A 17,357-nucleotide genomic window follows, 5' to 3' on the forward strand; every position below is an offset into this window, starting at 1 on the left:
ACCCTAAAAGAACCCTATCAAGGACAGCAGATGCCACGAGGCCAAAAACAACAGAAAATTATAAAGCATATGAAAAAACCAGACGATATGGATAACCCAAGCCCAAGCACCCAAATCAAAAGACCAGAAGAGACACACCTAGAGCAGCTACTCAAAGAACTAAAGATGAACAATGAGACCCTAGTACGGGATATGAAGGAAATCAAGAAGACCCTAGAAGAGCATAAAGAAGACATTGCAAGACTAAATAAAAAAATGGATGATCTTATGGAAATTAAAGAAACTGTTGACCAAATTAAAAAGATTCTGGACACTCATAGTACAAGACTAGAGGAAGTTGAACAACGAATCAGTGACCTGGAAGATGACAGAATGGAAAATGAAAGCATAAAAGAAAGAATGGGGAAAAAAATTGAAAAACTCGAAATGGACCTCAGGGATATGATAGATAATATGAAACGTCCGAATATAAGACTCATTGGTGTCCCAGAAGGGGAAGAAAAGGATAAAGGTCTAGGAAGAGTATTCAAAGAAATTGTTGGGGAAAACTTCCCAAATCTTCTAAACAACATAAATACACAAATCATAAATGCTCAGCGAACTCCAAATAGAATAAATCCAAAAAAACCCACTCCGAGACATATACTGATCACACTGTCAAACATAGAAGAGAAGGAGCAAGTTCTGAAAGCAGCAAGAGAAAAGCAATTCACCACATACAAAGGAAACAGCATAAGACTAAGTAGTGACTACTCAGCAGCCACCATGGAGGCGAGAAGGCAATGGCACGATATATTTAAAATTCTGAGAGAGAGGAATTTCCAGCCAAGAATACTTTATCCAGCAAAGCTCTCCTTCAAATTTGAGGGAGAGCTTAAATTTTTCACAGACAAAGAAATGCTGAGAGAATTTGCTAACAAGAGACCTGCCCTACTGGAGATACTAAAGGGAGCCCTACAGACAGAGAAACAAAGACAGGACAGAGAGACTTGGAGAAAGGTTCAGTACTAAAGAGATTCGGTATGGGTACAATAAAGGATATTAATAGAGAGAGGGAAAAATATGGCAAACATAATCCAAAGGATAAGATGGCCGATTCAAGAAATGCCTTCACGGTTTTAACGTTGAATGTAAATGGATTAAACTCCCCAATTAAAAGATATAGATTCGCAGAATGGATCAAAAAAATGAACCATCAATATGTTGCATACAAGAGACTCATCTTAGACACAGGGACACAAAGAAATTGAAAGTGAAAGGATGGAAAAAAATATTTCATGCAAGCTACAGCCAAAAGAAAGCAGGTGTAGCAATATTAATCTCAGATAAAATAGACTTCAAATGCAGGGATGTTTTGAGAGACAAAGAAGGCCACTACATACTAATAAAAGGGGCAATTCAGCAAGAAGAAATAACAATCGTAAATGTCTATGCACCCAATCAAGGTGCCACAAAATACATGAGAGAAACATTGGCAAAACTAAAGGAAGCAATTGATGTTTCCACAATAATTGTGGGAGACTTCAACACATCACTCTCTCCTATAGATAGATCAACCAGACAGAAGACCAATAAGGAAATTGAAAACCTAAACAATCTGATAATGAATTAGATTTAACAGACATCTACAGGACATTACATCCCAAATCACCAGGATACACATACTTTTCTAGTGCTCACGGAACTTTCTCCAGAATAGATCATATGCTGGGACATAAAACAAGCCTCAATAAATTTAAAAAGATTGAAATTATTCAAAGCACATTCTCTGACCACAATGGAATACAATTAGAAGTCAATAACCATCAGAGACTTAGAAAATTCACAAATACCTGGAGGTTAAACAACACACTCCTAAACAATCAGTGGGTTAAAGAAGAAATAGCAAGAGAAATTGCTAAATATATAGAGACGAATGAAAATGAGAACACAACATACCAAAACCTATGGGATGCAGCAAAAGCAGTGCTAAGGGGGAAATTTATAGCACTAAACGCATATATTAAAAAGGAAGAAAGAGCCAAAATCAAAGAACTAATGGATCAACTGAAGAAGCTAGAAAATGAACAGCAAACCAATCCTAAACCAAGTAGAAGAAAAGAAATAACAAGGATTAAAGCAGAAATAAATGACATAGAGAACAAAAAAAACAATAGAAAGGATAAATATCACCAAAAGTTGGTTCTTTGAGAAGATCAACAAGATTGACAAGCCCCTAGCTAGACTGACAAAATCAAAAAGAGAGAAGACCCATATAAACAAAATAATGAATGAAAAAGGTGACATAACTGCAGATCCTGAAGAAATTAAAAAAATTATAAGAGGATATTATGAACAACTGTATGGCAACAAACTGGATAATGTAGAAGAAATGGACAATTTCCTGGAAACATATGAACAACCTAGACTGACCAGAGAAGAAATAGAAGACCTCAACCAACCCATCACAAGCAAAGAGATCCAATCAGTCATCAAAAATCTTCCCACAAATAAATGCCCAGGGCCAGATGGCTTCACAGGGGAATTCTACCAAACTTTCCAGAAAGAACTGACACCAATCTTACTCAAACTCTTTCAAAACATTGAAAAAAATGGAACACTACCTAACTCATTTTATGAAGCTAACATCAATCTAATACCAAAACCAGGCAAAGATGCTACAAAAAAGGAAAACTACCGGCCAATCTCCCTAATGAATATAGATGCAAAAATCCTCAACAAAATACTTGCAAATCGAATCCAAAGACACATTAAAAAATCATACACCATGACCAAGTGGGGTTCATTCCAGGCATGCAAGGATGGTTCAACATCAGAAAAACAATCAATGTATTACAACACATTAAAAACTCGAAAGGGAAAAATCAATTGATCATCTCAATAGATGCTGAAAAAGCATTTGACAAAATCCAACATCCCTTTTGATAAAAACACTTCAAAAGGTAGGAATTGAAGGAAACTTCCTCAACATGATAAAGAGCATATATGAAAAACCCACAGCCAGCATAGTACTCAATGGTGAGAGACTGAAAGCCTTCCCTCTAAGATCAGGAACAAGACAAGGATGCCCGCTGTCACCACTGTTATTCAACATTGTGCTGGAAGTGCTAGCCAGGGCAATCCGGCAAGACAAAGAAATAAAAGGCATCCAAATTGGAAAAGAAGAAGTAAAACTGTCATTGTTTGCAGATGATATGATCTTATATCTAGAAAACCCTGAGAAATCAACGATACACCTACTAGAGCTAATAAACAAATTTAGCAAAGTAGCGGGATACAAGATTAATGCACATAAGTCAGTAATGTTTCTATATGCTAGAAATGAACAGACTGAAGAGACACTCAAGAAAAGATACCATTTTCAATAGCAACTAAAAAAATCAAGTACCTAGGAATCAACTTAACCAAAGATGTAAAAGACCTATACAAAGAAAACTACATAACTCTACTAAAAGAAATAGAAGGGGACCTTAAAAGATGGAAAAATATTCCATGTTCATGGATAGGAAGGCTAAATGTCATTAAGATGTCAATTCTACCCAAACTCATCTACAGATTCAATGCAATCCCAATCAAAATTCCAACAACCTACTTTGCAGACTTGGAAAAGCTAGTTATCAAATTTATTTGGAAAGGGAAGATGCCTCGAATTGCTAAAGACACTCTAAAAAAGAAAAACGAAGTGGGAGGACTTACACTCCCTGACTTTGAAGCTTATTATAAAGCCACAGTTGCCAAGACAGCATGGTACTGGCACAAAGATAGACATATAGATCAATGGAATCGAATTGAGAATTCAGAGATAGACCCTCAGATCTATGGCCGACTGATCTTTGATAAGGCCCCCAAAGTCACCGAACTGAGCCATAATGGTCTTTTCAACAAATGGGGCTGGGAGAGTTGGATATCCATATCCAAAAGAATGAAAGAGGACCCCTACCTCACCCCCTACACAAAAATTAACTCAAAATGGACCAAAGATCTCAATATAAAAGAAAGTACCATAAAACTCCTAGAAGATAATGTAGGAAAACATCTTCAAGACCTTGTATTAGGAGGCCACTTCCTAGACTTTACACCCAAAGCACAAGCAACAAAAGAGAAAATAGATAAATGGGAACTCCTCAAGCTTAGAAGTTTCTGCACCTCAAAGGAATTTCTCAAAAAGGTAAAGAGGCAGCCAACTCAATGGGAAAAAATTTTTGGAAACCATGTATCTGACAAAAGACTGATATCTTGCATATACAAAGAAATCCTACAACTCAACGACAATAGTACAGACAGCCCAATTATAAAATGGGCAAAAGATATGAAAAGACAGTTCTCTGAAGAGGAAATACAAATGACCAAGAAACACATGAAAAAATGTTCAGCTTCACTAGCTATTAGAGAGATGCAAATTAAGACCACAATGAGATACCATCTAACACCGGTTAGAATGGCTGCCATTAAACAAACAGGAAACTACAAATGCTGGAGGGGATGTGGAGAAATTGGAACTCTTATTCATTGTTGGTGGGACTGTATAATGGTTCAGCCACTCTGGAAGTCAGTCTGGCAGTTCCTTAGAAAACTAGATATAGAGCTACCATTCGATCCAGCGATTGCACTCCTCGGTATATACCCGGAAGATCGGAAAGCAGTGACACGAACAGATATCTGCACGCCAATGTTCATAGCAGCATTATTCACAATTGCCAAGAGATGGAAACAACCCAAATGTCCTTCAACAGATGAGTGGATAAATAAAATGTGGTATATACACACGATGGAATACTACGCGGCAGTAAGAAGGAACGATCTGGTGAAACATATGACAACATGGATGAACCTTGAAGACATAATGCTGAGCGAAATAAGCCAGGCACAAAAAGAGAAATATTATATGCTACCACTAATGTGAACTTTGAAAAATGTAAAACAAATGGTTTATAATGTAGAATGTAGGGGAACTAGCAGTAGAGAGCAATTAAGGAAGGGGGAACAATAATCCAAGAAGAACAGATAAGCTATTTAACGTTCTGGGGATGCCCAGAAATGACTATGGTCTGTTAATTTCTGATGGTTGTAGTAAGAACAAGTTCACTGAAATGTTGCTATATTATGTAACTTTCTTGGGGTAAAGTAGGAACATGTTGGAAGTTAAGCAGTTATCTTAGGTTAGTTGTCTTTTTCTTACTCCCTTGCTATGGTCTCTTTGAAATGCTCTTTTATTGTATGTTTGTTTTCTTTTTAACTTTTTTTTTTCATACAGGTGATTTGAAAAAAGAAGGGAAAGTTAAAAAAAAAAAAAAAAAAAAAAAAAGATGTAGTGCCCCCTTGAGGAGCCTGTGGAGAATGCAGGGGTATTCGCCTACCCCACCTCCATGGTTGCTAACATGACCACAGACATAGGGGACTGGTGGTTTGATGGGTTGAGCCCTCTACCATAAGTTTTACCCTTGGGAAGACGGTTGCTGCAAAGGAGAGGCTAGGCCTCCCTGTATTTGTGCCTAAGAGTCTCCTCCTGAATGCCTCTTTGTTGCTCAGATGTGGCCCTCTCTCTCTGGCTAAGCCAACTTGAAAGGTGAAATCACTGCCCTCCCCCCTACGTGGGATCAGACACCCAGGGAAGTGAATCTCCCTGGCAACGTGGAATATGACTCCCGGGGAGGAATGTAGACCTGGCACCGTGGGACGGAGAACATCTTCTTGACCAAAAGGGGGATGTGAAAGGAAATGAAATAAGCTTCAGTGGCAGAGAGATTCCAAAAGGAGCCGAGAGGTCACTCTGGTGGGCACTCTTATGCACACTTTAGACAACCCTTTTTAGGTTCTAAAGAATTGGGGTAGCTGGTGGTGGATACCTGAAACTATCAAACTACAACCCAGAACCCATGAATCTCGAAGACAGTTGTATAAAAATGTAGCTTATGAGGGGTGACAATGGGATTGGGAAAGCCATAAGGACCAAACACCACTTTGTCTAATTTATGGATGGATGTGTAGAAAAGTAGGGGAAGGAAACAAACAGACAAAGGTACCCAGTGTTCTTTTTTACTTCAATTGCTCTTTTTCACTCTAATTATTATTCTTGTTATTTTTGTGTGTGTGCTAATGAAGGTGTCAGGGATTGATTTAGGTGATGAATGTACAACTATGTAATGGTACTGTAAACAATCGAAAGTACAATTTGTTTTGTATGACTGCGTGGTATGTGAATATATCTCAATAAAATGATGATTAAAAAAAAAAATAAAAATAAAAACAACTGTTTAAAAGCATTAAAAAAAAAAAAGTTACACCAAAAAAAAAAAAAAAAAAAAAAAAAAAAAAAAAAAAAAAAAAAAAAAAATGCCTTCTGCATTTGTGCATAGTTATCACTATAATTGTTTGCTTAATGCTATGCTCCTCCTGATGATAATTCTCATATTTTGGATTTTTTCAAGTGTTGGTCCTGCTTTCCCTATTAGCTGTAAGATTGGATCATGCTGAATAATGGTTCAGCCACTCTGGAAGTCAGTCTGGCAGTTTCTTAGAAAACTAGATACAGAGTTACCCTTTGATCCAGCGATTGCAACTCTCGATATATACCTGGAAGATCTGAAAGCAGTGACACGAACAGATATCTGCACACTAATGTTCATAGCAGCATTATTCACAATTGCCAAGAGATGGAAACAACCCAAATGTCCTTCAACATATGAGTGGATAAATAAAATGTGGTATATACACACGATGGAATACTACGTGGCAGTAAGAAGGAATGATGTCGTGAAACATATGACAACACAGATGAACCTTGAAGACATAATGCTGAGCAAAATAAGCCAGGCACAAAAAGAGAAATATTATATGCTACCACTAATGTGAACATTGAAAAATGTAAAACAAATGGTTTATAATGTAGAATGTAGGGAAACTAGTGATAGAGAGCAATTAAGGAAGGGGGAATAATAATCCAATAAGAACAGATAAGCTATCGTGGGTAAATTTAACGTTCTGGGAATGCCCAGGAATGACTATGGTCTGTTAATTTCTGATGGGTATGGTAGCAACAAATTCACAGAAATGTTGCTATATTAGGTTATTTTCTTGGGGTAGAGTAGGAACATGTTGGAAGTAAAGCAGTTATCTTAGGTTAGTTGTCTTTTTCTTACTCCCTTGTTATGGTCTCTTTGAAATGTTCTTTTATTGTATGTTTTTTTAATTTTTTAAATTTATTTTTATTTTTTATATAGTTGATTTTAAAAAAAAGTTAATTTAAAAAAAAAAAAAACAATGAAAAAAATATGCAGAGCCCCCTTGAGGAGCTGGTGGAGAATCCAGGGGTGTTGGGCTTCCCCACCTCGATGGTTGTTAATGTGCTCACAGACATAGGGGACTGGTGGTTTGATGGGTTGAGCCCTCTACCACAGGACTTGCCCTTGGGAAGACTGTTGCTCCAAAGGAGAGGCTAGGCCTTCCTATAATTGTGCCTAAGAGCCTCCTCCCCAATACCTCTTTGTTGCTCAGATGTGGCCCTCTCTCTCTAGCTAAGCCAACTTGGCAGTTGAAATCACTGCCCTCCCCCCTACGTGGGATCAGACACCCAGGGGAGTGAATCTCCCTGTGGCAACGTGGAATATGATTCCCGGGGAGGAATCTAGATCTGGCATCATGGGATGGAGAACATCTTCTTGACCAAAAGGGGGATGTGAAAGGAAATGAAATAAGCTACAGTGGCAGAGAGATTCCAAAAGGAGCTGAGAGGTCACTCTGGTGGGCACTCTTATGCACAATATAGACAACCCTTTTTAGGTTCTAGTGAATTAGAGTAGCTAGCAGTAAAAACCTGAAACTATCAAACTACAACTCAGAACCCATGAATCTTGAAGACTATTGTATAAAAATGTAGCTTATGAGGGTTGACAATGGGATTGGGAAAGCCATATGGACCACACTCCCCTTTGTCTAGTTTATGGATGGATGAGTAGAAAAATGGGGGAAGGAAACAAACAAACAAACAAACAAAGGTACCCAGTGTTCTTTTTTACTTTAATTTCTCTTTTTCACTTTAATTATTATTCTTGTTATTTTTTTGTGCATGGTAATGAAAGTGTCAGGGATTGATTTTGGTGATGAATGCACAACTATGTAATGGTATTGTGAACAATCAAATGTACACTTTGTTTTGTATGACTGCATGGTATGTGAACATATCTCAATAAAATGAATTAAAAAAAAAAGATTTGATCATGGACCCTGCTGACTTTAAAAATATTTATAATGTCTAGTAAAGGAAATGTGCCGGTTTGAATGTGTTGTGTCCCCCAAATGCCATTATCTTTGTAGTCTTGTGGGGCAGAGATTTGCTTGGAATGTGCCCCACCCAGCTGTGGGTGAGGATTTTGATGAGATGTTCCCGTGGAGGCGTGGCCCTGCCCATTAAGGGTGGGCCTTGATCAGTGGAGCTATATAAATGAGCTGACTCAGAGAGAGGGAACTCACTGAGTGCAGCTGTGAGTGATGTTTTGAAGAGGAGCAAGCTTGCTAGAGAGGAACGTCCTGGGAGAAAGCCATTTTGAGGCCAGAGCTTTGGAGCAGATGCCAGCTGCCTTCCTAGCTAGCAGAGGTTTTCCGGACGCCATTGGCCATCCTCCGGTGAAGGTACCCGATTGCTGAGGTGTTACCTTGGACGTTTTGTGGTCTTAAGACTGTAACTGTGTAGTGAAATAAACCCCCATTTTATAAAAGCCTATCCATCTCTGGTGTTTTGCATTCTGCAGCATTAGCAAACTAGAACAGGAAATGTCTCATATCTTATCCTACCTGCTGAATAACTTTTGAAAGCAGAATTATCTTTGAGAATGATGACAAGTTAAGACCGTGTTAACAGATGCCTTTATAAAGAGTATATTATCCAACCATATCAACTTTCAATTCTGGACTCATGTTTTTACCAGTTCTCTAAAATTTCTTTTTTTATTAAGATTTATTCACACACCATACAATCATCCAAAGTATACAATCGATCATATTACCATCATTTAGATATTTTCAATACTCTAATACTAGCAGATACCTCAACCTAAAGGTTCATATCAGCAAAAGAAAAAATAAATTTGTGGAAAATAAAAAATAAAATTCATCTTCTATTTTTAATTTGCTAAAGCTTATAGCACAGACTAGTTTTTTGAAAGATAATCATGATGGGATTCATTTGGAAGTTGTTTTAAAGCTGATGTGTATTTAAAGGGTATGTGTTACAACTGTGTAAGGGACAGGAAGTTGGAAATTTCGTGTGGCAAATTTGTTATACATTACTGAACAGAGGTTGGAGTTAAGAAGTCTAAGAACCAAGCTTTGTTTCCTCATGTGCCATCCCTTCTTGACACTCCCATCCTTCCCCTGACCCTGGGCTTACTCAGACTGCCGACAGTGTTAAGCTTTTGGGGAGAATGTACCAGTATTCCAGAAATAAAGTGGAAAAGAATAAAATAAAAGCTGGTATTTAAAAGCTCTTGGATGACTCTCTGGTTGATGAAATGACAATCTATACAGATCCCTTGTGTATTGAATGCTAAAATTCAGCAACAAAGCAATACAAGAATTTTTATCTGACCTCTGGGATAAAAGCCAAAGTTTGCTACCCCAGAAATTAGATTTACAAGTTGCATTGTTCCCAAGGGATACAGTCCTCTCCAGTTTACAGAATGCCAGTCCCACAGGATTGCACTCATCACCAGACACATGATGCTGAGACACACTGCCAAGTAATTGTTTATAGTCTTAAAGTATACAATAAATACACCTTTTCCTGTGGCATGATTATTTTCAAAGACACATGGAAATTCTCCTTAAAATCTCTCTCTCTGCCCCCCACCCCTTACACACACACACGCGTGCACGTGTGCACGCACACATAGCCCAATGTACCTGCTAACTATGACTAGCTAAAAATAAGGCAAACTTGCTCAATATAGGATGGAAAAAATGTTGAGGAGGAACAGGACAAAGTTTTTGTCCTTTTTTTTTTTTTTTAACCTATCTCTATCGTTACCGTCTTGTCTTTTTGTTACTTAATACAGTCTTGACAGGCGTTGACCCCATTTCAATCTCACTCTCCTGCTCATACCACTAGCCCACTTCCACACCTACTACTCCTTGGCAGTGAGGATAAATTCATTTTCCTAGTCTCCATGGTGCATCACCGCTGACTTCCCCAGGTTCCCTGAACGTTCTGGTAAACTCCTTTGTCTAAATTTCTCCCTTCTTCATTCCAAAAATGTGCAAGAAAGAGCAGTGCTCTGTTTGGGGAGCCTTTTTTTTTTATCTGAACAAAGAGAATACCTGGGCCTTGAAGCTTTTTCTCAGGCACCCTAAGCTCTTAGAGATGTTCCCACTCACTCCCACTCCTGTTCAAGACTCCTCCGAGTTTACTTCACTGGGCTGAGGGGGTGGGGGATGGGGGCAGAATGGTCAAAAATCCGTCGAGTGAACTTGGCGTCGGCCAAGAACCAGGACCTGAGGTGACTAGAAGCCATCTCGGGGGTCTGCGGCTTCTTCCTAGAAACCCCAACAGCAGAGTAGGGGCTGGGATTCCTCGGGGCCGGGCTTTGGTTGAAGCTCGCGCGAGCAGGCGCCCTGGCGCAGGGTCTCGGGGGTCCCCGGAACGGTCACGTGTTCCCGAGACGCCTCTAAAACCCCCGCGGCTCTCTGTCCCCTCCTTCCCCACCGCCACCTCCAGATCATCCTCCTGCAGCCGCAGCCGCCTGGGCACAAGAGCAACCGCGCTTCGCAGCGCGGAGCAGCCTTCCCGAGCCGAGGCGCCAGCAGCGCCCGGGACGCCTCGAGGTACGGGCTTCGGCGCCCCCCGCTCCCCCCTTCCGCGCCGAGCTGGGCTCTGCAGGGGGCCGGGGCCGTTCCCCGCGCGGGCGGGAGGCCACGCAGGGCCCCGGGAGCCCGCCTGCCTGTCTCCGGTCCCGGGGTGTTTTAGGGCTCTTGGGAGCGCGGGTTGGGGAAGCCGAAGGCAGGGCGACTGGAAAGGCGGGAGTTTGGGTGGCGAAACAGGCAAATGCTAGGCATGAAGCGGGGAAGGGACTGAGCTGATTTTTTTCGTGTGGGGCAGGACTCTCCAGTCCCCAACTCACCCGGAGTGGACAACGGCACTGTCCGAACACCGCAAAGAGAGGGTCCGGGAACCACGTACGAATCTGATCCGGAGGGTGCGGGGCGGGACCGACAAAGCTTCCCCCTGTCGGGGCCGCCGCGGGTGCAACCTGGCTGGCGTCAGAGGCTGGGGAGCGGCAGTCGGCGGGGTTCCTGGGCCGGAGTCAGCCCGAGACGGGGTCTGAGGTGGCCTCGGGCACAGCCCGCGGGCGCCTCTCTGGTCGTCCACCTGCCAAGCCGTCCCGCAGCTGGCTCGAGACCCGGAGGCAGCTGTGTCCCTGGGTTTGAGCTCCCTTTTGCAGAGTGGCCTCATTTGACAACTGCGAACAATAACAGACATCCGTACACCTCGAATTTCAGAACTAGGGTATGCTTAATTCCGTTAGTTTATCTTTTAAAGGAACTGAGGCATCTTGCTGGACTGAAACCGAAAAGACTTGCCCTACATCATGAAACTAGCCTAAGGCTCAGCAGAATTTTGCTGCCCGAAATGCAATTTTAAATTTCAGTTTTCTCAAGGGAAACTGTTAGAATTGAGAAGGGAGGATGGTGCATATCTTTGTGTTTGTAGCTGAGCAGAGTTGAATTTATCTTTCCAGTTTAAGTTTTGCCAGATTCCAGCTTTAAAAATAATTCATGGGAAATTTGGGAATATGGAATCTTGTCATTTTTCCAGGATCGCAGCAAACTAGGCAATGGTTGATATTTTATCGTTGCTAGAGAAAAAAAAAAAAATACGTCTGTTTTTTTCTTTGGTGTGATTGGCCTCCTTTGTGAGAAGAAATAATGTGCATTATCATAAGGCAGAAAATTATCCTTATAAAGAAACCTTATTTAAATGTATAATCTTATTCTTAGAATCTTTGAGTTCTCTACAATTCCTCCTTTTATTCCTTTAAAGAATTATATACTTTCTAAAAATGCTTGGTCTATTCAGAAGATTCCATGTGTGTTAGTCTCAGATATAAATAAATTTATAAGAATTTACAAAGACTTACTGTATTTTGAAAGTTGCCACAGTTTGATAAAAGACTTTAAATATTATTTCACTTTTTTCTCAGAGGATTAAAGTTTGATGTTTCAGCCTGGATATTCTGATAGTGGGAGATAAAACTATGCACAAAAGAGAAAAGTTAAATAGTAATTAGAGATAACCGGTTTCGCACAGTCAGTATCAGATTTTCTGTCAAATAATATTTCATGTTTAAAACATTCTCTCTTGGGTTATATTTCATAATTTTTTGTAATCTCAGATGAAGTAAAGTTCACATATGACATTACTTTTAATCTGAATAAAATATTTTGTTGTAGTATCATTACATAGATGCATAAAATTGTATACTGTTAGTCCTCTTTATACCACCCAGAGCCTAAAAGAGCACCTAGTGAATTAGATGTTCAGTAAATGTTTGTTTGAATGAATAAAGGAAGGAAGAACAAATCCTTCTTAGCCATTTGTTAATGAAAGAGGCCTTTCCTTTACAATTATATATGAATTACATATGTGGTCATCTTTAAGGTGAGAAAGAATTGTTGACCTCAGTTTTTCCCAGTATCCAATGAATACTCAGGATGGTATTTCCTTCATCTGTTTGCCAATGAAGCAGAGGTTTTCATAATTTTTTAAATTCAATATTTGATGTGCAAATATTTTAAAATAGAAAAATTTTAGTGGAAAACTATGCAATGTGATGTATCTGATTTTTCATTTGAATAAAAACATTTGGCATAAATATATTTTTTGCTATTTCGGTTTCATGTTGCCTGTGTGATAGCTTTATCAATGATAAATACCAAATTTAAAGTTTTACCCTAAACTATCATGACTGGCTGTCTGAATATAATATGTAACTTCTCCTTATTTTGTTTTGGGCCATTTAAAACTTGTCTAATTTCATTGGATGCACACACACATTTATATTCTATTCTGAATTTTTCCATAATAAAATGATTAATAACAAATTTACTGGCATCCACTATATGCAACATAATCTATCAGGCACTATCATTATCATGAAAATAATTAAGACATTTTACCCTTATCTCTACCAGAATCTAATAGAGAGGTATCATCACACATTGGAGGCAATCTGAATTTGAGATTCAAAACCACACTATTTCTGGTACCATATATTATGCAGCATTTCCTCTTACTACAAAATATTTTTGACAGCAATGTTATATTCTTAATGAGTGTCATCCCAGACACATGTCAAGAAAGCACAAAACCATTGTAAAAGTGATGGTCCAATTCCTCTCTTTTCCATCTTTGGTAGTAGAAAAGGCAATCAGTAGGTACCTTCCCATCACAAAGGGAAGAGAAAAGATTAAGACCATAGTAAGATTGATTTGAGGAAGTAAGTCAAATTAAGAGTAACCAAGCAGAATCAGAGCTACAAACAGCTTGCCCACATTATGAACAAGATCATGAACAAACTCGCTCAAGCCAGGATCAGCAGAACACAGGAACTTGGACTAAAACACTAGTCAAAGATATTTTGATTAGAGGCTCTCAGAACTATCAGTAGCTGGGAGGCCACTGACTAGTCATATGAATAAGATATTCAGTAGGCCATGCGAGTCACTTTTGTATCAGTTCTCCTATTCAACTTGATGCAATCGCAATGTAAGTTAGGGTCTATAATGAACGAACAGAATCCTCAGCTTTTGAATTAATTTTTCTTTTAAGGGATATACTTAGTTTCCAGAAGTAACTCAATATAGAACCAGTTGTAGAAATTGTAGAAAGGTTAAGCTTTGAACACTTTTCTCATCACAAAATGAAGCCTTTATCATCCTATGTCACTCTTGTCTATAAAGCATAAGTTGAACTATTTATTACTGAGTGTATCTAAACAATACTGTCTCATAGTTGGAAATTTATTAGACCAAGACCTGTATGTACCTTACAAAATGAAGATAATAATGTTTCCTATTAATCTAAATAGTTATATATTTTTATAGTTTTAAGGATAGTTATCCAGTTATAGATCTAGAACTAAGTAAATAAATATATTTTGGCATGTAGGTAAAAGTGCCTTTTGGCTATCTGTACATCAGGTTCTCTATAACATTGTAAATTCATCAAAATAATTAACTATTGTTGTCCTGCATTTCCTGTAGTAATTTCTTATTAAATAATGAAATGCCTTTTCAAATGGAGGAGGGCTTCCCTTTGTCTCTCATTGATATTACAAGCAATTTTGTGCTTCCTCTAGCAGTACCATCAAATTTCTAAGATGTAAAAATAAGTAGTCCATTGTAGTGTAGCATTATTAAGTTTGTTTGAAATGGAAAAAAAATCTTAATATGGGGTGTTATATTAATATCAGTTTCACATTTAAATTTACGATAAAATGTTTTTGTTAAAATATAAATTTAATCTATTTTAAGCTGAAATCTATATATAACTTTAAAAATTTTTTAAAGCAGGCAAATTTTGGTAAGTATTGCTGATGAGTAATTTTCCTAATTCATGCTAATCGGACACATTTCAAAGGACCGAGAATTGACCATGAAACTCATGGAATCCAGCAGTCTGTTCACATACTCAGCAGGACAGCTTGATAAATATTTATTGAGTGCCTATATACTCCTAGATCCTGGGATAGTGCCCCTATATTTGAAGAGCTGAAATTTGAACACTGGTTGAACTAGATAATGTGTCACAAGACTTCTGTTTGAACTTTTCATTTCCCCATAAATATTTACTTAACACCTACAATGTTGAAGTAACTATGCTATGTATTGTGGTGGATACCAGGGTGAGTAAGAGACAGCTTCTGCCTTTCCACTGCTTATAAATAAATAAGGTAGACTGATATACATTATAACTGCAATGCACAACAGATTCTGACATGTAGCATCAGACAACTATAAACAGAACATTACGGGTAGAAGTAGAGATAGAGGAGATTATATCTCATTGAGTTGACCAGGGAATATTTTAGGACAGGTGACTTTTAAGTTTGGTTTTGATTCAGGTAGGAAAGAAAGATTAAGGAATTTTTTGAGGCAAGATTATGTGACTACTCCATGTAATGGGTACATTGATTAGAGAATAACTTCAGTGAGTTATAACAAATTATCTTGCAGTCCTTATCTTCATTTTTCTTTTCCTTTTCTTACATGATTTCCTACATAAATTTAAAAACCAAGGTCTGCTACTTTAACACAAGTTAATACATCATAGAAATGAAGAGTCTCAAACTTAGTGTAATTGTTATTGGCTGACCTTTGTACTGCACTTAGGAAACATTAAAGAGCTCATTAAACTTTCTTACGAAATAAGGTATTGGGAGGAAATTGTAAAATTTAGCTTCCTTCTTAACTAATTAACTAATAGTAGTCATGTATTTCTTTTTTTTTTACAAGTTGCTAACTAATGTGTTTTTATTTCAAGCAGGACTATAACATGGATTTAGAGCTCAAGGATTATTATAACAAGACACTTGCTACAGAGAACAATACTGCTGCCACTCGGAATTCTGGTTTTCCTGTCTGGGATGATTATAAAAGCAGTGTAGATGACTTACAGTACTTTTTGATTGGGCTCTATACCTTTGTAAGTCTTCTTGGTTTTATGGGGAATCTACTTATTTTAATGGCTCTCATGAAAAAGCATAATCAGAAGACTATTGTGAACTTCCTCATAGGAAATTTGGCCTTCTCTGATATCTTGGTTGTGCTGTTTTGCTCACCTTTCACACTGACGTCTGTCTTACTGGATCAGTGGATGTTTGGCAAAGTCATGTGCCATGTTATGCCTTTCCTTCAATGTGTGTCAGTTCTGGTTTCAACGTTAATTTTAATATCAATTGCCATTGTCAGGTACCACATGATAAAACATCCTCTTTCTAATAATTTAACAGCAAACCATGGTTACTTCCTGATAGCTACTGTCTGGACACTAGGTTTTGCGATTTGTTCTCCCCTTCCAGTATTTCACAGTCTTGTGGAACTTCAGGAAACATTTGGCTCAGAGTCACTGAGCAGCAGGTATCTGTGTGTTGAGTCGTGGCCATCTGATTCTTACAGGATTGCTTTCACTATCTCTTTATTGCTAGTTCAGTATATTCTGCCCTTAGTTTGTCTAACTGTCAGTCACACCACTGTCTGCAGGAGTATAAGCTGTGAATTGTCCAACAAAGAAAACAGACTAGAAGAAAATGAGATGATTAACTTAACTCTTCATTCATCCAAAAAGAGTGGGCTTCACATGAAACTGTCCCACAGCCACAGATGGAGTTACTCGTTCATCAGAAAACACAGAAGAAGATACAGCAAGAAGACAGCATGTGTGCTACCTGCTCCAGTGAGACCCCCTCAAGAGAACCATTCAGGAATGCATCCAGAAAATTTTGGCTCTGTGAGAAGTCAGCATTCTTCATCCAGTAAGTTCATACCAGGGGTTCCTATCTGCTTTGAGATGAAACCTGGAGAAAACTCAAATGTTCATGAAATGAGAGTAAACCATTCTATCAATAGAATAAAAAAGAGATCCCGAAGTGTTTTCTACAGGCTGACCATATTGATAATAGTGTTTGCTGTTAGTTGGATGCCACTACATCTTTTCCATGTGGTAACTGATTTTAATGATAACCTTATTTCAAACAGGCATTTCAAATTGGTGTATTGCATTTGCCATTTGTTAGGCATGATGTCTTGTTGTCTTAATCCAATTTTATATGGGTTTCTTAATAATGGAATCAAAGCTGATTTAATGTCCCTTATACACTGTCTTCATATGGCATAATTCTCACTGTTTACTAAGGAAAGAACAAATGTTGGGATGATCTAAAATTTATTCACTGAAACTATGTATATATAACAAAAAGAAATTTTGTTAACATATGTAATTTATGTGAAAGATTTTAACTTATCAGTTCAAAATATATGGAAGATAATTTTAATGTGTTATAATATGAGGAATTCATTTAAATTATATAGTCAGTGTCAATCTAATTTGTAGTTTCATTTTAAAAAGTAATTTTGTTCTTTCATTTCATCTCTGCCTTGTAAATGGATGAAATATAATTTTTGTTTGAAATAAAAGTATATTTAACCAACTCAATATATTTTGCCTAAAATATAATAAAGCAAAAATATTTTCCCTGAAGAAAGTTTAGTTTTAAAGTTGTGGAATATCTATTATAAAATATAAATTCTTTTATTTTTACTTCACAGCTTTCTAAATATATAGTTTGTGAAAACTTTAGAATTCTCAG

At 38.0% G+C, this 17,357-nt stretch overlaps 2 protein-coding genes across 5 annotated transcripts in view; one reads left to right on the forward strand and one right to left on the reverse strand.

Moving 5' to 3' along the window:
- Positions 1-11,398, reverse strand: part of NPY1R (neuropeptide Y receptor Y1) — a 25,290-nt gene extending 13,892 nt beyond the window's left edge. For both annotated transcript variants that reach the window (XM_037830948.1, XM_037830945.1), the window contains exon 1: positions 11,112-11,398. The gene's annotated coding sequence lies outside the window, so the exon portion shown is untranslated. The remainder of the gene's footprint in view (positions 1-11,111) is intronic.
- Positions 10,152-17,085, forward strand: NPY5R (neuropeptide Y receptor Y5). Of its 3 annotated transcripts, none has more exons than XM_037830942.1 (3): positions 10,152-10,204; positions 10,709-10,815; positions 15,536-17,085. In XM_037830942.1, the coding sequence occupies exon 3, from the start codon at positions 15,545-15,547 to the stop codon at positions 16,883-16,885; it is 1,341 nt and encodes a 446-aa protein (XP_037686870.1). In that variant the 5' UTR covers positions 10,152-10,204; positions 10,709-10,815; positions 15,536-15,544; the 3' UTR covers positions 16,886-17,085. The 3 variants fall into 3 exon arrangements, with proteins under 3 accessions (XP_037686870.1, XP_037686869.1, XP_037686871.1); XM_037830941.1 differs by lacking the exon at positions 10,152-10,204 and adding an exon at positions 10,435-10,490; XM_037830943.1 differs by lacking the exon at positions 10,152-10,204 and adding an exon at positions 11,090-11,497 and having other exon boundaries at positions 10,699-10,815.
- The last annotated feature ends 272 nt before the right edge of the window (positions 17,086-17,357 follow it).

This window comes from Choloepus didactylus, chromosome 3 (assembly GCF_015220235.1).
Source record: "Choloepus didactylus isolate mChoDid1 chromosome 3, mChoDid1.pri, whole genome shotgun sequence".
NCBI lineage: Eukaryota > Metazoa > Chordata > Mammalia > Pilosa > Megalonychidae > Choloepus > Choloepus didactylus.